Source organism: Suncus etruscus, chromosome 11, assembly GCF_024139225.1.
Source record: "Suncus etruscus isolate mSunEtr1 chromosome 11, mSunEtr1.pri.cur, whole genome shotgun sequence".
Lineage (NCBI taxonomy): Eukaryota > Metazoa > Chordata > Mammalia > Eulipotyphla > Soricidae > Suncus > Suncus etruscus.
Genome location: NC_064858.1, coordinates 3,540,409 through 3,561,985, shown reverse-complemented (window position 1 = coordinate 3,561,985; position 21,577 = coordinate 3,540,409). Strand labels below are relative to the sequence as shown.

Sequence of the window (21,577 nt, the reverse complement as noted above, 5' to 3'; positions counted from 1 at the left end):
AAGACTGACTGTACTTTTTAAAACTCCCCCTAACCACTCCCCCCATCCTGGCCAGCTCTTCTCTTTGGATTTATTTTCTCACCTCCCATCCCTTTCTTCTCTCCAGATGCCAATCTGGAGCTATGTGACCTTCCTTCCTTATTTCTCACCCCCAAAGCCTTGGGCAGAGAGCAGAGTGCTAGGGCCCTGCGACTTGCCAGAGCAAGTTTTGGAGCCAAGAGTTTAGGAGCAATTGAATTCGGGTCCTTGGCTCTGCGTCTCCTGCCTAGCGCCTTTGCTGGCACATCAATCATCTGGAAATGTTGGAAGGTTCCTGAGGACCCAATAGGGGAAAAAGAAAGAAGAACGGTTCCTATTTTAAGAGCTCGAGTTAATGAGGCCTGACTGATACTGAAGATGTAGCATCGATACTAACGGGGGGAGCGGCTCCCAGGAACTCAAACCACGAGACGCTGAGCTTTTGGCTTCTGCTGCACTCACAGGGTTGGTCGGCTTGTCACCAGCTCAGAAAGCTCAGCTGAGAGCTCCAGCTCAAGGCCACCTTTGAGTCCCAGATGGAGTCACTATTTAAGGGACTGAGGCATCTCTTGCTCCCAGGACTTGCCTTTCTGCCCTTTGTGACTCTCCAGTCATAGCCAGGTAGCTTGTCTACCTTGGCTTTCGCAAAAGGTTTCAACAAAGTCAAAAGGCACAAAATAAGCAGCAGAGATTCTGCCTTAGAAACAGGCCATGATTGGATGACTCTACAGAGGCACAAACTAGTCCCCTCCACCCCCAAAACTGGGATAGGGAAGCAGAGAACACCCATTATTTATTTATTTGCTCTGTATGGTAGTAGGTAAGTCTTGCTCCCTAGGATTTAAAAACTAAAAAAGATGCATTTCATAACCCCACACCTCAGTAGAATCCTTTTTGGGGGTGATCTGTGCGTCCTGGGGGACTCCCTAAGATGGTTCATGAAAGAAATCATGTCATGAAAAGCATCGACCAGAACTCTGAGGTCATTTCCTTTATCTTATCTTTTGTTTTTAAAAAAAAGATTTATTTATTGTTTTGGGGGTCACACCTGGCAGCACTCAGGGATTACTCCTGATTGCACTAAGAAAGTACTCATGGCAGGCTCAGGGGACAATATGGGATGCCAGGAATCGAACCCAGGTTGGCCATTAGCAAGGTAAAGAACCTAATCATGGTGCTATTGGTTCAGGCATCCTAATTATTTTATTTAACCACACATTATAAGGTTGTCATAATACAGTTGTTTTTTGTTTTTACGAAGTTATTCATGATTGAGTTTCAGTCATACAATGTACAACACTCTTCACCAGTACACATTTCCCACCGCTGATGTCCCCCAGTTTCCCTTCCACCCTCTCCCCACCACCTGCCTCTATGGAAGACTTTTTTCTCTCTCATCTTTTTTTATTTTTAAAACCTGTACTTTGGGGGCTGGAGAGATGGCACAATGGTGGGGTGTTTGACTTGCATGCAACTGACCTGATAGGGATCCAGTTCAATTCCTGGCATCCTATATGGTCCCTCAGCCTACCAGGGGCAATTTCTGAGTGCAGAGCCAGGAGTAACCCCTGGCTGAGTGTGGCCCAACAAACAACTAATCAACCAACCAACCAATCAATCAATCAATCAATAAAGTAAAACAAAAGAAACTGTATTTTAACTAAAGGAGTATCATGCATATCACTTAACTCCTTTCAGTACCTACGTAGTTCTTATCAGAGTGATCATTTCCAACTTTCATTGTCTTAGTGGTCTCTTTTCTGCCCTCGCTACACTCTACTCTTTATGATAAGCTTCCTCCCATAGATTTGTTCTCCTGGATCTCATATCTATTATCTTCGGATATTATTACCATACTATTTTTTACATCCCACCAATGAGTGTGATTATTTTATGTCTATCCCTCATCCCTCTGCATTTTACTCAGCAGTCATCACACCATCCATGTGAATCTATCCACATAGAAGTGATTTTCCTAACAGCTATGTAGTCTATGTTGTGTAGACATACCACACTTTCTGTATCCATCATCTGTTCTTGGGCACTTGGTTGTAGAGTCTCATCATAACAGAGATTCCAGGCCTGCTCAACTAGTTACAGCTCACCCCCATCACACAAACTTTCCACCCCTGTCCTTACTCCTTCCTGTATTCCAACTCAGAGTCCTTCTATTCAATAGGCAGGACTCAGTCCCCCTTCTTCTAGCTACCTCTTACCCAACTACCCCCAACCAGTCAGTAGCCTATGTATGTGGTCAGGCCTGTATGCTCAGGCCTGGGCTTCTCACCACATTCTCCAAAGCTCCCCATTCACTCTCCTCCTCCCAGGCCTGGTTCTGCTCTTGCTTCTCTTCCTGTTGGATGTGACTGAACAGAGAAGAGCTATGTCTCCCTTCTGCTCATGCATCAGGGCCAGTTGTACTTCCTGTGCCTGGAGAAGCCTGATTTGTGGCCTTACCTCCTGAATGGCAAGCCCAAAACTGAATGCTAAAGTCTACCTCTACAGCATCTCTTCCACTAGGTCTCTGGAAGCTACATCCTGTTCACCTCCTGTCATAAGCGTTTCTTGGCCTCAATGCCCAACTTCCTAACCAACTGCCTGTCAATGAACCCTATATTGTTCTTGGTAATTTGGGGAAATGAGAGGGCAGGGGTTTTCTTCCAACTACTGTAACTAATAGTTCTGGCCTGTCTCATGGTCCAGACCCACCTGCCATGACTGACTCTCCAATCTCTGACCTCTAACCTCTCCACGAATGTGGTCCAGTGGGCCCAAGAGCTCCACGGTCTCCCTTATAATTACTCTTGAAACCTCATCTCCACTCAGTAGTCTAACTCCTGAACCCATCTGAGGTTCAGGTCAAATATATGAGAGAAGGCAAGTCTACTTGTTGGCAAGTCTAGTTGGAAGAAACAGTCCCTCCCTATGGGCCCTCAGTGCCCCCATGTTCCTTTCTCTCAGCTTCTTCACCTCAAGATTCCAGTCCATCCTCCACTAAGCAGAGGGACAAGCGTTCACATTTTACCCCTTTCAGGTCATGGTTCAGCTGTGACCCACAAAATCAGAGTCTACTGTTCCTGCTGAGCAGCATTTTTTCACTAGTATTTTCTGCCTCATTAACTATGCACCAATTCTAAATATTGTTGCTGGTCAGGTAGTAGCTTCATAAACGTAGTTCCCAGAGATTTCTCTCCCATCACTTTGGGGCTGCTGTTAGGCCCACAGTTTCCTTCCTCTACAATCACCATCCTGAAACACCACCCACGGACCCCCCATCCACATGCTATCTCAAGGCTGCCTCTGCATTGACTGCTCCCATCTGCACATGCATAGCTGGGCCCCCCACTTCCTCCTGGCCTTCCTCTCAGACACCCCCACAGCTCTAAATTCTGCCTCATCACAGCTGTGGGGATGTCTGTGTATTTCTGTGGACATACCCAGTACCCCCCTTTCAGGGTCCCTGAGCCTTGCTATCCTGGACAGGCTCGGTAGACACTGGGGTGGCCACAAGAGCAAATGACCTCTAGAATACTACACCCTAACTCTGGCTATGGCCCCTGAGAATTCTGTATCCAAATTCTTTTGCATACTTGGGGATGCCACCCCCTCATTCTGCTGTGTTCCCAGGAAAGCAGCATCTAATTATGCTGTGTCCCAAGCATTCTAGGCCTGCACCCTAGCTCTGTGTGTTTCAGGGATGCTGCATCCCAATTGTACTTGTAGCACTGGGTATGACACCTTCTAGATCTGAGATTGTCCTCCTAGGAATGATGAACACTAACTCTGGCCATGCAAGGGAGATTCACAGCAGTGATTCTTCTTGGCTGTAACAGTTCCGGGGTGTCTCCAGGTCTTATCTCAATAAAATGTAGGGCCCCAGCCTCAGTGAACTTGGGGTCTCCTGGTCATAGAGGGGGCTCACAGTTTGTCCTAATCACCTCCTACCCTGAGCTGATCTGGTTTCATAGTTTCCAGCACCACAGCCTTCATATGCATGGCAGAACTCATGACCCACTAGGAACCCTTCTTTATGCTCATAAAACCCAGTTGCCAGCAGGTTCTGAGGTCACACTGCACCCTGCCCAGGTTTGTTCATGACCCCCAAACATGGGTTGAGTTGATGGAAAAGTGATTGTCTATGTGTTGTTCAAACCAGCGTTTTTCAATGGGGTCCCAGGATACGCCAGAGAGGTCACAGGTGAACATCTTGTCTTGGTGGTGGTGATGGGGAGGGGTGTGTACATGGGACTCAAAGGCCAGAGGCCACAGGACAGAACTGTGAAGGAATGAGGACAGAGAAAGGTCAAGAAACACTAGTTTAAGTGGAAAATAAACTGCTCCTGGGTTTGATTATGATTTCAGATTTGCCCTTTGATTTTTTAAATAATGCCAATACATTGTTCAGTGCACAGGAAAAGTCGTGATTCACAGCCCATCTCCAGCATAGGAAGTCTCAAAAAAAAACCCCAAAAAAACAAAAACAAAAACCAGAAAATCAAAAATACAAACAAACAAACAAAAACCAACCAACCAACCAAACATAAAGCCAGCTTTCACATGATCCAGTGATTTCCATGTCTCAGCATCCTTTCCAAAACACAAAAACATTCATCCAGAAGGACAGACACACACCCACATTCATAACATCACTTGTTTTTTGTTTTGTTTTGTGTTGGTCCACACCCATGATGTTCAGGGCTTTCTCCTGGCTCTGCACCCAGGAATCACTCCTGGTGGTGTTCAGGGGACTGAGTCCTAAGGGGGCTGGGGATGGAAACCAAGTTGACCACATGTAAGGCAATCATTCTCCTTGATGTTATCACTCTGGCCCTCATAGCATTTATACTATGTATTTATACATTTATACTATTTATACTAACAGGACCCAGACACAGATGGGAAGATATAGAAATCAGGGCATAGGAAAATAAACGGGCACTATTGGCTCAGAGAAAATGACATGTGGGAGGAGCTATGCTTAGGGAAATGAGTCAGAATAAAAAAAGACCCTGTAGATTTTAGTCATCAGCAGAAAATAAAGAAGAAGGGCTGGTCTCAGACAATCCCCCTTGGAAACAAGCCCAAGACACGGTCAGCAAAACTATGATTTGTGGGTGCTTAGGAGGATCCTGGTGCACAGATTGGTAGCAGCTGTACAAAGACAAAGCAGTAATTTTCCCAACCATGATGCCTTAATCTGAAAAACCATTGGAGTAGAAATACCACCACAACCAGTTTCTTTTTAGGATTTCCTTAATATTTAAAATTCTACCTTCATCTTTGAGGAAGATTCGGTTTGTCTTCTCCCCAGTTTTTCATGGAGCTGGATTTTTAAAATAAAGTTCTACCTGTGCCTTCTGTAACTTTTATAAAATAAGAAAAAGATGTCTAATCATCAGATGGATGCAAATCAAAGAAACAATGAAATATCATCTTACATCACATCAAAAAGGACAAGAACAACCAGTTCTGGCATGGATGCAAAGAGAAAGAGGTTCTCATTCTGCTGGGAGGAATGTCAACGGGTCTAGTCTTTCTGGAAAATAATTTGGATATTGTTTAAGAAAAACCTAGAGGAGCCGAAGAGATAGCATGGAGGTAGGGTATCTGCTTTGCATGCAGAAGGACGGTGGTTCAAATCCTGGCATTCCATATGGTCCCCTGAGTCTGCCAGGAGCGATTTCTGAGCGTAGAGCCGGGAGTAACCCCTGAGCGCTGCCGGGTGTGACCCAAAAACCAAAAAAACCAAAACCACAAAAACAAAAACAAAAAAAATTCTAGAAATTGAGCTTCCATCTATCTAAACAACTCCACTTATTGAAATAGATCCCAAGGGCCCAAAAACAAAATTGAGAAAAGATATTTGAACCTCCCTAGCCCCACTTTGTTCTATGTAGCACTAGTCACAATAACCAACATCTGGAAATAACCAAAGTGTCTGAGAATAGAGGACTGAGTAAAGAAACGATGACATAGATACACAGTGGAATACTACACATCCATTAAAAAATCCACTCATGTCATTTCCTATAGAGGGAGCTGAGTGAGATGAGTCAGAAGGAGAGAGCACCAGACACAGAACAATCTTTCTGATCTGCAGGATGTAAAGAAATGCAATGATAAAATAATAAAAATCCAAGGATAATGGAACATAGAGCATGAGAACTGGCCTTCAGAAGGAAACAAATCCCTAGAGAGTTGGAGTATTGGGTGAGCACCTGGGATGGAGGGAATTGTTCTCCCAGGAGGGGCAGGGTGATCTGAAGGGTGGTAGGCATGAAACCTATCTATGCAGCAACAGCCTGGAAATCACAGTTCAATAATTGATATAGATAAAAAAAAAAGCCCTTCTTACAAAAGTAGATGGGGGCATGAAGGTCAGGGGCACTGGTGGGGGCAGTGGACACTGGTGAAGAGGTCAGCATTGAGACATTATATGCCCAAGACCCTATCATATAAAATTTTGTCCTCTCATGGCGACTATATAAAACTTTTTAATGTACAATGGCAAATTTTTTATTTTTTTATTATTTTGCTTCTGGGCCACACCCAGTGGAGCTCAGGGGTTCCTCCTAACTCCGTGCTCAGAAATTACTTCTGGCAGGCTCAGGAGACCCTCTGGCAGGGGTGGCGAACACGCGGCTCTTGAGCCGCATGAGGCTCCCGGCCAAAATGAATGAGGCTCTCTGCCTCTTATCATTCTTTTGTATACTGTGGCTCTTTGCCAAGTCTGGATTTTGTTCTGCTGCTTCTGAGGAGGGACCTCTGAGGAGAGATCTCCTGTCTCCCATCCCTCGGAAACAACTGCACGGGCCAGCGAGTGGGGGGGGGGCTTGTGTCACATGTTGTGTCACATCTTGTGTTAGTTTTCAGTGTGGAGGACGCAGCACACCCTCACCATCACTGCAGGATTTTGACCCTCACTCAAAATGGCAAAATGCAATATGTATTTAATAGATTATTTTTAAAATTATATGCTTTTGTGTGAGTGTTTGTCTGTTTTGGCAGGTCACTGCGTGGTGTGGCTCTCTGACTCTCACAGTTTAAAATTTTGGCTCTTTGTGTCGAACTTGTTCACCACCCCTGCCCTGTGGGATGACAGGGATTGAACCTGGGTCAGATCATGCAAAGCAAAAGCCCAATTACTCTGGACCCAAATATATATTTTTGTTTTTAGGTCACACCTGAGGGTGCTCTGCACTCAGAAATCATTTCTGGCAGGCTCAGGGAACCATATGGTATGCCGGGAATCGAACTGTGGTCTGTCCTGTGTTGGCAGCATGCAAGGCAAACACCCTACCACTGTGCTATTTCTCCAGCCCAATCTTTTTCTTTCTTTTTTTTTTTTTAAAGCAAAACATTAAGAAAAGAGGCCTTGCTGGAAAGAACAATATTGTAGTGTGCAGGCAGCTTGGTGTTTCAGGGTTGATTCTCACAACTGAAGGACCCACGGCCTGGGGAGGTGGGTTACTTACCTTTCAAATTAGGTCAGTTGTGTGTCATGCACTGAGATCCCCCCATCACCACCCTCACCTCTTCCTAACCTAAAAGATATCAGAACATTCTGGAAAAGTCCTTGCAAGCCTCTGAATCTGCTTGATTTCCTGCTCCTGGTTGTCCTCAAGAAATGGAATCTGGGGACACTGCCCTATGCCTAAAAGCTTGGAGATTTTGCACCAACCAAAGGCAAATTTCTGATGATTGACGATCCCATTTTGACATGCCCACTCTAGACACTTGAGTGGCCACAAGCCCACTCAAACCCTCCTAAGTAAGGAGTGTTTGCACCTGTGAATTATGATGAAATTTTTTATTTGGATTTTCTAAAATTTCACCCCTACATTCCAAAAGGGACATCGTACAATTCCACCTCTGTGATGTCTGACAGTTCCCATGGGCCTTGGAAGCCAGCTGGGGCCTCGATGTTGGCTGGACAGTCAGACAGGATTAGGGGTTAAGACTAGCCAGCTGTCTTTTGGGGGGTGCTAGTTGGGTTGCACCTGGCAGTGCTCAGGGCTTCTTCCAGACTCTGTGCTCAGGGATCTCTCTGGTGGGACTCAGTGGCCCCCAGAGAGGGCCAGGAATAGAGTGAAAGTCAGCTGCGTGCAAGACGAGTGGCTTCCTCTCTGTCCTTTCTCTCCCATCTCCAGCTGGTCTAAGCTTTTCTCAGCACCCCCATTGGGTTCTACAATAAACACACCAAGGTTCTTTTTAAGAGAGCCACAGGGAAATACTTTCATTTCATGCCTTTAATTAAAAAACCTTAGCCATGAGGCTGGCCCCGGGTCGCAGGCACTTTAGATGTTTGCTCTTGGCAAGAGCTAGTTTTGGGACTCTTGATTTCCCTGCAGTCTGGAAACTTACTTCCGGCCCTGCGTCCGTCTCTGCACTTTTTATAACAGTCACAAGGCCTCGTCTACTGCAGTGACTGTGGCGGCAGATCTACTGGGCCGTCTGTCACCAACAAGGATTCACAAGAGAGAACTTACTGTTTCTAAAGGCACTTTTGTGAGTGCTTGAATGGTGCAGAGAGAATGTGCTTGCTTCTCTATTCAAAAGAGGACAGCCGGAGGGGCTGGAGGGAGAGGACAGTGGGGAGGGCGCTTGTCTTGTCTGCAGTTGGCCTGTGTTTCATCCCCAGCACCCCAGATGGTTCCCTGTGTCTGCCAGGAGGCATTCCTGTGTGCAGAGCCAGGAGTCAGCCCTAAACACTCCTGGATGTGGCCCCAAATACAAATAATAATGATAATAATAATAATTATAATAACAACAATAATAATAAAAATAAAATAAAAATGAGATGAAACATTCTAAAATCATGCATGAGAAAAACCTTGCTTGTAAGTCCAGGTTAGCATACAGGAAGCAGAAAAAGAAAGAACTAAGTCCGATTCATCTCTGTGACAAAAGAATATCATCATTTGCATTGGTCAGTGGTAAAATTGTAACAGCTAAATCTGAGTTAGAAATGTCCCAAGTGGGCCCGGAGAGATAGCACAGCGGCATTTGCCTTGCAAGCAGCCAATCCAGGACCAAAGGTGGTTGGTTCGAATCCCGGTGTCCCATATGGTCCCCCGTGCCTGCCAGGAGCTATTTCTGAGCAGACAGCCAGGAGTAACCCCTGAGCACTGCCGGGTGTGGCCCCAAAACAAACAAAAACAAAACAACAACAAAAAAAAAAAAACCAAAAAAACCCCAAACAAACAAAAAAGAAATGTCCCAAGTAATGCACTGTCAGAAATTCTTTGCTGCCTCTCATGAACTTCTCAAAACAGTTGCCACACCTAATTAAATAAATAAAATAAAATAGCACTTGATTTTTTGAGTTAATAATCTTCATTTGTTTCTCACAAGTCGATCAAGTCAAGGAAAGTATGAATAATCCATCTAAAGTTAAAATGATTTGTTGGTTTGGGGCCCATACCTGGAGGTACTCTTATCTCAGTCTTGTCTCTGTGCTCAGGAATCACTCCTGGTGGGCTTGGGGAACCATGTGGGATAGAGGGGATACAACCTAGGTTGACTGTGTACAAGGCAAATCTCCTCCCTGCTATACTACTGCTCTGACCTCAAGATGAGATGAAAATCTTTCTGAGCTTCCTCTTTAATACTGGGGACCCTGAATTAAAATGATCCTAATGCTCAAAGAGCACCATGTCCCTAAAGAGGACAGGACATAAAGACAGACTGTCAGCTATGGCTTCTGTCCTGTTAACCGCTCACGCAATGCCACATAATCAAAAACAAATGAGCCAGACTCAAGACAATACCAATGTTCCAACTAAGACTTATTTTCCTTCCTTCTACCTGTTTTTTTGGCATCACCTAAATGTTTCCTTTGAGAAAACAGAACAGAAAAATAAAATCTAATTTTTTCTTCCCTCCTCACTTCTCCTAGAAAACTATCCCAATACTAAAAATCCCTTTCAGAATTAAATCTCTTCCCTCTGCCGAAGGGAACTTACAGGGACATCTCCAGAAAAAAACCATATTCAGCCATCTGCAGGATTCCAAAGAAGGTGTGTGAGCACTGAGCGTTGAGTAAAGATGCCGAGCCTTGGGAATTTCCACTCACCATCCCTTACTCTTGCCCTCCCCAGCATGAGGAAGAGGGGGGCTGGTGCTTTACTCAGAAGCTCTGAGGAGTTACTCAGAAATCGGCTCTCTAAATTAAGTAGCTCCCATTTCATCAAGGTTTTTAAGTCCTTGTTCTGTACATGTTCTTTGTGATTTGACAAAATTATTGCTAAAGTACATTTTGACTCAGAAGCAGCCTGCAGGAGCCTGGTGGAGGAAGAAAAAAATAAGCCAATTTGAGCTGCTCTAGGTCAAGCCGTCTTTTGTGTCTGTGGAAAGAAAGCTGGGCTAGGTATGAGAAATTCATTTCCCACTTGTTACTGGGGACACACACCCTCCCCAGCTTCCCAGAAACAACGGAGGTTCAGAGACAAAAATCGCTCTGGAAATGCACTGTGTTTATCTCATTGGGGAGGACTATCTCCTAGTAGAAATGATCAAAAATACTTAAAAAAAAAAAAAAAGAGTCACCACCAAACAAGCCAAAGCAGCAACATCGGGAATGATATAAACGTCATTCTAATTAGAGCAGAAGAAGATTATGAATTCCCAACAATAATCACAGTCGGCTGTTTTGAAATCACGCCTTGTAGTGAACTTGTCATAAAGAAAAGTGAAGCCTAAAATACGCACACGCACACACGCACACACACTCACACACAAACACACACACATACACACACAAAACCAACACTACAACACCAAATGCACATGGTGATCTCAGTGACGCAAAAATAAGCAGAAACAAGGGGAAAAGAACAGATTCCCAAGGAGAAGAGAGGATATGTCTCTCATCTTTTTTGTTTGTTTGTTTTGGTTTTTGATTTTGGGGCCACACCCCGCAGCGCTCAGGGGTTACTCCTGTTTCTGAGCTCAGAATTCACTTCTAGCAGGCTTGAGGGACCTCATGGGATACGGGGGATCAAACCCAGCTCTGTCCTGGGTCAGCCATATGCAAGGCAAATGCCCTACCACTATGCTTATCACTCTGGCCCTCAACACTCTCATCTTGACAAAGATATTTTTTGTCATTCATAAACATTCTTTTTGAGTAAATTTTTTGGCCCGTTTGTAGTATAAAAGAGCCAAACGTCTCCAACAGCTTATTTTTCAGGGAGATGGAGTCTATTCAGCAGGCAGAAAAGCCCAGTGGTCACTGTGAGAAACAAATAATAGTCTGTTTTGAAAGCCACCCCCCACGACGAAAGGGGTTGTGAACAACTATTCCATAAAACTCAATTCCTTATATATCTGACTACAGATCTCAGAACTTGCATCTCCGAAGTGTGAACTAACTTCAGGCCCTCTCCTTAACCTTCCAAAAAAGCAAGTCCACAGTTCTATATTTGAGGCAAGTTTTCCAAGGGAAAGAGTCCAAAAAAAAAAAAAAAAAAAAAAAAACCTAACATAGTCCTTACCTCTGAAACATAGCAGAATACTGGCGGCCAATCAGTAAACCCAACTCCCTCATTTAGGACGTTGGAAATTTGACTATAGTCTGTGACATCACTTCTAGGCATTTATGACGAAGATAAAATTGGGGACATTATGGCCAATGGGATTTAATCACTACATGAGGCCATGGGGAGGAAACGTCTGGCTGAATAAAGACAGCAAGGATATGAAAACAGGGTGAAGAATAAATGCCCTCAAGATGGACTGGAAGGGAAAATACTGAGAAAATTCCACCATGGTACAGAGTCAAGGGTGTAACAACAATAGCAAAGGGGCATCAGCATATGCCCTATGCCAACCTAGTTTGGGCCATCACTGACTCAGTTTCCTCCCTTGCAAAGAGCAGAAAGGCCAAAAGGGTTCAGAGGACAAAGAGCTGGCCTCAGGTGGACAGGAGCCTTTTGGTATCTCCTGTAAGATGGGAGAACCTTAATATTCCCCCCCACTTTCCCCCAAAGGAGCCCAGAATCCAAGTCACACTCAAGCATGAGGGTTTGCAAACGTCAGTGCTCAACAACTCCCATCCTGCAGTTTCAGTTTCAAATCACATCCTCCTCAACCAACCCTAATCAACTGCAACTTAGAAGCCCCTCAAAACCAATGTGCAGAAGGATGAGGAGGAAAGGGAAAAAGAGGAAGAGAAAGAAGGCTCAGAACCCCTAGAAAGAAGAGTTATCTGGGCTCCTGATTAGAACCAGTTTGGTGGGGGAAAGTTTCCAATAGGCACAGGGCTTATGAGCAGCTCAGGTGCAAACAATGAAAGTTGTGAAGGATCATGGCCCAAAATGTGGTTGGGATCTGGGGCCACCAGGAGATGGGGAGGTGCCTACACCCAGGCAGAAATCCAGCTGAGGTCACAGCTGGAGGCCTCCTGCTTATACTGAGCTCTCTATAAATGCTCCCTGGAGTAAGAATAACTTTCATAACAAATCCCTCTGCCATGTGGAACTGAACAGAGCCACGGGACATGCCAGCACGTCACAGCAAATATCCCATCGGCCAAGGTAGTCTGAACCCAAACAGGAGGAGGCTGCCCACTAACTTGCAATACCATCAGCTCTCAAACATGGTCTGGGGCTTCCTGTTACATCTATCCCCAGCCCACACACTTGGAGCTGGAAACAGGGCAAGGATGCAGATTAAGTTAGGACTAGTGAAAGGGGTGGAACGTGGAAGCTACTCAGTTGGGGCTTCCCCGGAGCCCTACAAACCAAACCAAAAATACGTCCCATGAGCCCCAGCAGCATCGACTGCAAACCAGGGCTTCCCAAAGGCACTCGCAGCCTTGGAAACTGAAAAAAAAAAAAAAAAAGCACAGAAAGGTGGGGACTCACCCAAAGTGACTGGCCAAGTTCATGGACATGCAGAAGAGCAGGAGGGTCTTGCTCATGATCAAGCTAGAGAACATTCCATGGTCCATTCCCAAGGGGGAGAGCAGCTGCCGCAGAGGGGTGGGCACTAGCTGGGCCTTTCTCCAACGCGCTCTTCAAGCTGAAAAGGGCACAGAGAAAAAGCAGGTTTTTTTTTTCTTTTAAAAGCATGTTTTTATGTTCTAGTTCTTGGTTTAATGGACACAGCTGACTAACAAAGGAGCCTGGGAGTGGCTGAGACCAAGCCTTTTGGAGCCTTTTGAAGGATGTACTGAGCCGTATCTTCGCGGATGCCCCCCCCCCCCCCCGCCACCTGTTGCCTCTTGCCTGCGCCCACTCTCCAGATGCTTGCTCAGTGGCCTTACACACTTTACCTAGCCCTGAGCAGGGCAGGCCACCTAGATTGCCTGGCGTCTGGCACTCCCACAACTGGACTCAGTGTACCTTTATTTTGGGGGGAAAAAAGTGGCCTTGCCTTCCCAGCCAGCAAGCTAGCTTCCTTGATCTGCAAAGGTGCTGAGAAGGCAGATGAAAAGGGGGAGAAGGGAAAAGCCACGTTTAGGAGACACACGAATTTAGTCTCTAAGCACCCTAAGGTTGGTTATGAGGGTGTCTTTTCCTGGGCATTCTGTCCCCCCTCCAACCTCCCCCTCACAACTCAGTAAGTTCATCAACGCTGCGTTGCGGGTGTTTAGTGTTGGTGTCTCTCTGGCACCCCATTGAAAGCCTTTGCCACCCAGCACGGCGGATTCTGCAGCGGGCGCTCACGTTTCTCCAAATGCGCATCACCAAAGAGGTGCGCCCCGCTACCAACACCCCCAGCAGCACCCTGGGTTTAAGAAGCATCACCTTCAGAGACACCCACCCCGCCCCTTACCCCCCGCCAGCTCCTGGGTTTTTGCAAGTACCGGGTAGTTTGCACGGTAAAAGCGGAGGCAGGGGGTTGCCCGGCCGTGTCCTAACCCGCATGCAGGAAACCCGATCTCTCCATCTCCAAGCGCCGCGTCCGCCCCAAGCCGAGCTCCCCGCAGAGTGGCCGCTCCCCCACCATCCCCTCGCGCAGCCCGGGATCCCCACGGATGCGGGTAGGCACGGGGCAGCGCGGTGGAGCCGCCCACAGCGCGCCCGGCTCGGCCTCTCCGGGTCCGCAACGGCGCGTAAAGCCTTAAGGGCTCCGTAAGGGGATAGATGAATGGGTGAATAGGCGGGGGTCCCCTAAAGGCTCCGGTCCTGGGTCCGAGCGCCTCGCCAACCCTGCGCCTGGCTGGCGCGCTGGCTGCAGAGGCGGCTCCCCGCATCCTCCCGCGCCCACCCGTGCCCGTGTCCTCCCTGGAGAGCCCGGAGCTGGCATCCCCCTCCGAGGGGGCCCAGCTAAGCCTGTCCTGGCTCCGGGCACCCAGAGGAGTCCCGGTTCCTACCTGCCAGCGCGGGTGGGCGCTGATCCCGGGGCTGCGTCCCGCGCTCACCCACCCCGCGCGCCTTTGGAGACGCAGGGCCGGCTGAGGGGGGAAAGTTTGCGCGCCCTCCTGCTGCCCCAGGCGGTGCGGGAGGGAACCCCGAGGCCGGCCGGGCCCCGAGGCTCACCCAGGGCGCCGGAGCAGCGGTGACACCCCAGCTCCAGCCGTCGGGGCGCGGCTGCAATCTCGGATGCGCCCGGGCGCACAGGATGGATGGATGGATGCATCAGCCGGTGCCAGCGCGTGCCCCGCACCGGTCCCTCTGCGGGTTCCTGCGCCCTCCCAGCGCCATGCGCCTGCTCACCTCGCCCCAGCTCCACATTGTCGCCTCCTCTGCGGGGACGCTGCTGTGCGGAAGACCGACCGGGAAGAGGCCGCCACACTCGGAGCCAGCCAGACGCGCCCCGCCGGCCCCGCGGGGTGGAACGCGCAACGCAGCGCAGCGCAGCTGGCGTGTCTGGCTGAGCTCAAGTTTCTATAGGTGTCGCCTGCGATTTCCCCCGTCCTTGGCCACCCTAGAACCAGAACCAGACAGAGAACCGTCGCTAGAAGAGGTCTGGGCCCGGATTTTGGATCTCCCCGGGTTCTCCCGGTGGGGGTTCTGGCAGTGCCTCCCCGAGCCCATTTTTGGGGGGTACCCCATGGAAAAAACTCCAGACTGTCCCCTGGACCTGCAGCACATAAAAAATCTGGGAGATCTCTGGAGACATTTTCAGGGCCTGTGACAGCAGCACTGGGGGTGCAAGTCTGATGAGGAGGTGGGATATTATTTCCCCTCCAAAAAAAAAAAGCATCTCCTAGGCTGAGGCACCGTGTCCCCTTGCTATGGGTCCCTTACTGACTTTCTAGGCATTTCTGATGTTGAGGTTGAATCGGTGACTTAGGACAATGAATGGGGCAGGGAAATAGGAATTCCTGTAGTGGACACACAGGACAAATGCCAAGTACACTCCCAACTCCTAAGGCTGCTTGGGGTCCTAGGAACCTCCTCTACATCTTGGCTTTGTAAGCACCCGCAGACAAGACTTGGGGCTCCTAAAAAAATCTTCACACGAGCCACAAAAAAGTTGCTCTTGTTTGAGGGAGTCTTAGTCCCCAAAGCCAATCTCTTTTATAGACAAAAGAATGTGGAAATTGGGGGAGGGGGTCTTTTCTCTAGAAATCATGTTGTTTTTCTTTTCTGATATCTCTTCTGGCCGACTGCTAGGATGATTCCCATCTCCACTTGCTGCAAATATATTCCCCAAATACAGGCATTTTTCAGAACATGCAAAAAATAAAAAAATAAATGTATATCCTAAAGGAAACCCCAAAGGATCAACCCAGACTCATATCTAACCCTGAGGTAAGGTTCTGAGTACATGTTTCGGTACTACCGTCACCCTGTCAGTAATTCCAATTTGAAGGAGAAATCCTTTGGATGAGATTTAACAGGCCTTCCAGAGTCAGATGGGATAAGTAAGTGAAGATCCACCTCCTGATAATATCTGCTATGATGTATCACTCAAATAACACGCAGCAAGAGGCAAAATCATGAAATGAAAAACAATATATCTATGCCACACAGCTAAAAAGAAATTCTAGGTTTAGGCAGTTGGGTGCAACTGTTTACTCAGAGCACGGTGCAGATAAAAATCGTTGGACAACCAGTTGAGTTAAAAGCTTTAGCTTTGCAGCTAATCACACAAAATCAGGCTCTCTTAGAAGAAAAAAAGTGTGGCTTAAGCAGGGATTACTTTTGGATTAGTGAGAAATACAGGCCCTGAATCCTCTACAAACCCTTGCAAGGTATTATTGACAAATCATGAATAAAATAACTGGGCTGGACTTCACGTCTCTCAGATGAATTACTTTTAATAGGTTCTGTAGTTTCAGCTCAGTGCCTATGACTGAAGGAGTGAAAATGATCTTTACAAAGTTCAGTTTTCTTCCAAAGTGTACTTCAATTTGCTCTTCAGTCTTATCTACCTCTGCATGTACTTCTCCCGGATTATATGAACATATAACAGAGGTTTGGATCACCAGAAGAATAGCAGAAATTAGAATAATCTTATAGACATTTGCACCGTAGAAGGATATTTTCTGCCATTTTAATCATGTTTGCCTTTTTGTGGAAATAGACGTTTGCTGGAGGAAAATGGGTCTGTATGTTTGTTTTGTTTTAGGCCACACCCAGCAGTATTCAGAGGTTGCTCCTAGCTCTGCACTTAGATATCTCTCCTGGTGGGCTCGGGGGACCATATGAGATGCTGGAGATCAAACCCTGGTGGGTCAAGAGAGAGCAAGGCAGATAGCTGTCCTACCCACTGTGCTATGGCTCTGGTCCCTGTCAGTAGCTTTGAATAACAGGCTGCAGCTCCTTTTCTGGGAAGCTGTAGATGGGGCTAGAGACCTACAGAACATTTAGTGCAGGTCCCCCTAGGGAGCGGAATTTTCTTACTAGCCTGCAAGTGTAAAATAAAAATAGCTTCATTTAGGGGGAGCTGGGCCAGGAGGGATGGATTACCTTTACAGAGGGTGAGCTCTCCTTTGCAGCCCATTCAGAACAGAGGCAGAAAAGAGACTATGTTTAGAGGAGGAGGGGTGGGGTGAACCCTCAAAGACAGCTTTGCTGCAAGGAAACAAAGCTCATCAAAATGTGGAGAGGAGGGCCCGGAGAGATAGCACAGCTGCATTTGCCTTGCAAGCAGCCAAACCAGGACCAAAGGTGGTTGGTTTGAATCCCGGTGTCCCATATGGTCCCCTGTGCCTGCCAGGAGCTATTTCTGAGCAGACAGCCAGGAGTAACCCCTGAGCACCGCTGGGTGTGACCCAAAAACCAAAAAAAAAAAAAAAAGATGTGGAGAGGAGTTTGCCCCAAACAAAAAACCCTTGTGGGGCAAGGCACATGGGAAAGTGCATATTGGTTTGCATCTATGGACAACCTAGTATACCAGCAATAGGGAAAATGATCAGGGATGCAGAGGTCAGGAGCAAGGCAGGGCATGGGAACCAAGAGTTAATGTCCTTCTAAAGGCAGAACCAACTATTTGATTCCAGAAAGGGTTACACTGGCAGCATTATATAGAAAAGAAGGAAGAGGAGAAGAAGGAGAAAGAAAGAGAAGAAAGGGGAAGGAGGAAGAAGAGGAGAAGGAAAAAGAAGAGAAATAAGAAGAGGAGGAGAAAGAAGAGGAGGAGAAGGAAGAAGCAGAGGAAGAGGAGGAGGAAAAAGAAGAGGAGGAGGAAGAAGAGAAGGAGGAAGAGAGAAGAAAGAAGAAAAGGAGGAGGAAGCAAAAGAAAAGGAGGAAGAGGAGGAAGAAGAGGAGGAGGGGGAGGAGAATGTCAGTTTCAACTGAAAACATGTTTATATATCACAGTACCAGACCCTGGAGAGAATGAAATAACTACTGGATTTATTTCATTTGGGAAATAGCAATTCATTGATTGATTTGAGATCCAAAATCTTTTTATTCTTGAGTGTTTGACCCAAATAGAAACAAGAACGGTTCTGCTGTGAGGGAAACAGGAGAAGCTGAATATGAGTAGAAGAAGGAGAACATTTTCTAGGACAGGACACCAATCGATTTGAATGCTGACAAAAAAAACTTAAATATCAGAAAAGCAACACAGAGAAGAGAAAGAAAGTCAGTTACTTAAATATCAGAAAAGCAACACAGAGAAGAGAAAGAAAGTCAGTTACTTAGAGGCATGTCAGAGATTCATAGAAAACAACTGTGTGTGTGTGTGTGTGTGTGTGTGTTGTGTGTTCATTGTTTCTTTATTTTACCATATTTGGAATTCTCATACTAGCTACAAATAGGCCAGGGGCATCATCATTAGCCACTACTATTTTAATAATAAAGACATCTAAAAACATAAGATTTTATATATAATTGAATGAGTAAGGGAAGGCATGCCTGAATATTTCATGTTTCTTTCTTTGTTTGAAAATAAAAAGCAATAGAGCTCAAGCAATAATAGTCTAGCAGATAAGGTGCTTGCCTTGCCTGAGGCCACCTGGGTTTTATCCCTGGCATCTCATATGGTCCCTTGAGCCCACTAGACGTTTCCAATGAGCACTGTTGTGTGTGCCTCCCCAAGAGAACAAATCAACATATTGCACAGGAATGTTCATCGCGCCTCCCTGTTTGTCCATCTCCTGGATGTGACCCCTTGAAATAAATTCTCTTTCCATTCTCACCTGGCCTACCCAGGCAACAGGTACAAGTGAAATGTTTCTTTACCTTTTCTTCTGATTCCATTTTGCCTTCCTCTTGACTTATGGGTGACACCATTTTGTTTTGCTTTGACAAATTGTTCAGAGTTCACAATAAGCATGTTTGAATTACTATCACCTTCAAATAACATTATGCCATCTATCTATTATCTATCAACCTCCTAGCAAAATATTTCTTTTTGTATTTGCTGCTGCTTCAGAGAGGATACTTCTATAGGGGTTAGTCAACTGTAATTAAATGGGGGCAAATCTATATATCACTGGTTTGCTTTTACCTGGGTCAGTCAATGGCTTGAAGCTTCTTGCAGTCTGATCTTCACCAATATACATCTTTGGGATCTTTTCATCACCCCCAATATATGCCCTGCAATGTTGAAGGAACTGCCTCACTCCAGCTCTGGGAAACCTGGGTTCCAATTTATATCACTAAATATTTCACTCCCAAATCCAGTCCTCCCCCCAATCCCCAGCAATGTCAGGAGTAATTCCTGAGTGCAGAGCAGGAGTAACCCCTGAGCAATATAGGGTGTGGCCCCAAACAAACAAAGAAATTTATTTTCTATAAGTAGAATCCTCTAATTTCCCTCTGCGTCTGGCTCATTTTATTTTTGCTAAGCAATAAAGCTTTCATGGCTTTTAGTATGTCCTTTTTAAAAAAGCACACAACCCACCACCTACAGACAAGATTCACTTATACATTCATGCATCCATGGATACTCAGATGGCTTCTGCTTTGGACCCAGTGTGGAGAATTCCATCCCAATGCATCACATTTCTGCATTTGCGTCGTTCTATATAGACCTAGAAGGGGAAGTGTTAGATGCAGGCTAATTTCATGTTGAACTGAGAGGGAAACCACCTTACTTTCAGGCTTATTTTATTTTATTATTTGTGTGTGTGGGGGGACAATTTGGACCACAGTTAGTGATGCTCTGGGGAGCTGGTCCTGGCTTTGCATTCAGAAGTGAGCCTTGGTAGGGCTTGGAGGAATCATATGGGGTTCCAGGGATTTGATCTGGGAGCAGCAGCATACATGGTTGTTGGGGTAAGTGAGAATGAGGAAAAGAGTAGAATGGGCAGATAACAGAAACCTGGTAATCTGGAAACAGACGTCTAAGGGAATACTGTGAAGATGGTGATTTAAAGCAATAAATATGTAATAGGACTTCCAAGAGACTGTTTAACCCCTGGCCTCACACTTTTGTCTATTTCTCTCTCTCTCTCTCTCTCTCTCTCTCTCTCTCTCTCTCTCTCTCTCTCTCTCTCTCTCTCTCCCCTATCTTTCTTTTGTCCTGCTGTTGTTCTTTCTTCCTTTCTTTACTTCTATCCCTTTCTTTTTCTCCTTTCTCCTTCCCCTTTTTCTTTCTCTTTCTTTCTTTCCTTTTTCTTTTCTTTCTCTTTCTTTCTTTTTCTTCTCTTTCTTTCTCTTTCTTTCTTTCTCTCTTTCTCTTTCTTTCTTTCTTTCTTTCTTTCTTTCTTTCTTTCTTTCTTTCTTTCTTTCTTTCTTTCTTTCTTTCTTTCTTTCTTTCTTCTCTCTCTCGCTTTCTCTCTCCCTCTCCCTCCCTCCCTCCTTCCTTCCTTTTCTCTTTCTTTCTTTCTCTCTCTCTCTTTCTTTCTCTCTCTTTCTTTCTCTTTCTTTCTTTCTTTCTTTCTTTCTTCTCTCTCACTTTCTCTCTCCCTCTCCCTCCCTCCTTCCTTCCTTTTCTCTTTCTTTCTTTCTTTCTTTCTTTCTTTCTTTCTTTCTCTTTCTTTCTCTCTTTCTCTTTCTTTCTTTCTCTCTCTTTCTCTCTTTCTCTCTCTCTTTCTTTCTTTCTTCCTTTCTTTCTTTCTTTCTTCTCTCTCTCGCTTTCTCTCTCCCTCTCCCTCCCTCCCTCCTTCCTTCCTTTCTTTTCTATTTCTTTCTTTCTTTCTTTCCTTCCTTCCTTCCTTTCTTTCTTTCCTTCCTTCCTTCCTTCCTTCCTTTCTTCCTTCCTTCCTTCCATCCTTCCATCCTTCCTCCCTCCCTTCCTCCTCCCTCCCTCCCTCCCTTCCTCCTCCCTCCCTCCCTTCCTTCTCCCTCCCTCCCTCCCTCCCTCCCTCCCTTCCTTCCTTCCTTCCTTCCTTCCTTCCTTCCTTCCTTCCTTCCTTCCTTCCTTCCTTCCTTCCTTCCTTCCTTCCTTCCTTCCCATACCTGGTGTTGTTCAGGGATTTCTCCTGGCTCTGCATTCAGAATCACTCCTGATAGTGCTCAGGGAACCATATGGGATGCTGTGGGTCGAACCCAGGTTGGTCACATGCAAGGCAAGTGTTTCCCTGCTATACTATGCTTATGCCCCTCTGTCTTATTTTCTTAACCCTCACCTCCACAGTGACTCTGCTTCAACCCTCTTCACCCAGGGCTGGCCCAAGGCATGTGATGTGCCTCCCACACCATCTCCTAGATCTATGTTGAAATTACTTTATATAACAAGAGCAAAAGACCATAAATTCTTCACCTCCCCACCAAGGACTTGTTTTCAGTTTCTGTTAACGACCATCTAATGGTGTTATTTTGTGGTGCTGATGTGAATTTCCCCAGCTATTACTCATGCTAACCATTACTATAGTATTGTGTCCTTATGATGCAATAGGAAGAACTGTCTATGCCTACAGCTTTGCCCATTTTTTGAAAGGACTTGTTTGCTTCTATGTGTTGGATTATAGGGGTTTTCTAACTATACTGGAAATACACTTCTCAGATTTTGATTTGAAAGCATTTGCTCCTAGTGTTGTTTTTTATTCTGTTAAGCATTTATTTTGATGCTCACCATGTTCATTTTATTTTATTTGGGTTTGGGGCCACACCCAGTGGTGCTCAGGGGTAACTTCTGACTCTGCACTTAGGAATTATTCCTGGCAGTGCCTGCGGGACCCTCTGGGATGCCGGAGATTAAACCTGAGTAGATTGTGTGCAAAGCAAATGCCCTCCCCACTGTACTTTGCTTGGGGCCTCTCACCTTTCTT

At 46.1% G+C, this 21,577-nt stretch overlaps 1 protein-coding gene across 2 annotated transcripts in view; it reads right to left on the bottom strand.

The window, feature by feature from the left end:
* Nucleotides 1–14,804, bottom strand: part of GABRA5 (gamma-aminobutyric acid type A receptor subunit alpha5) — a 75,009-nt gene extending 60,205 nt beyond the window's left edge. The window contains exons 1-2 of one of the 2 annotated variants that reach the window (XM_049782696.1): nucleotides 14,682–14,804; nucleotides 12,885–13,041 (exon numbers count right to left, since the gene is read on the bottom strand). In XM_049782696.1, the coding sequence (XP_049638653.1) occupies nucleotides 12,885–12,970 (86 nt within the window). In that variant the 5' untranslated portion in view covers nucleotides 12,971–13,041; nucleotides 14,682–14,804. Of the gene's footprint in view, nucleotides 1–12,884; nucleotides 13,042–14,338; nucleotides 14,543–14,681 lie in introns of those variants that run through there. The other variant, XM_049782697.1, reaches the window with a different exon arrangement.
* Nucleotides 14,805–21,577: the final 6,773 nt, after the last annotated feature.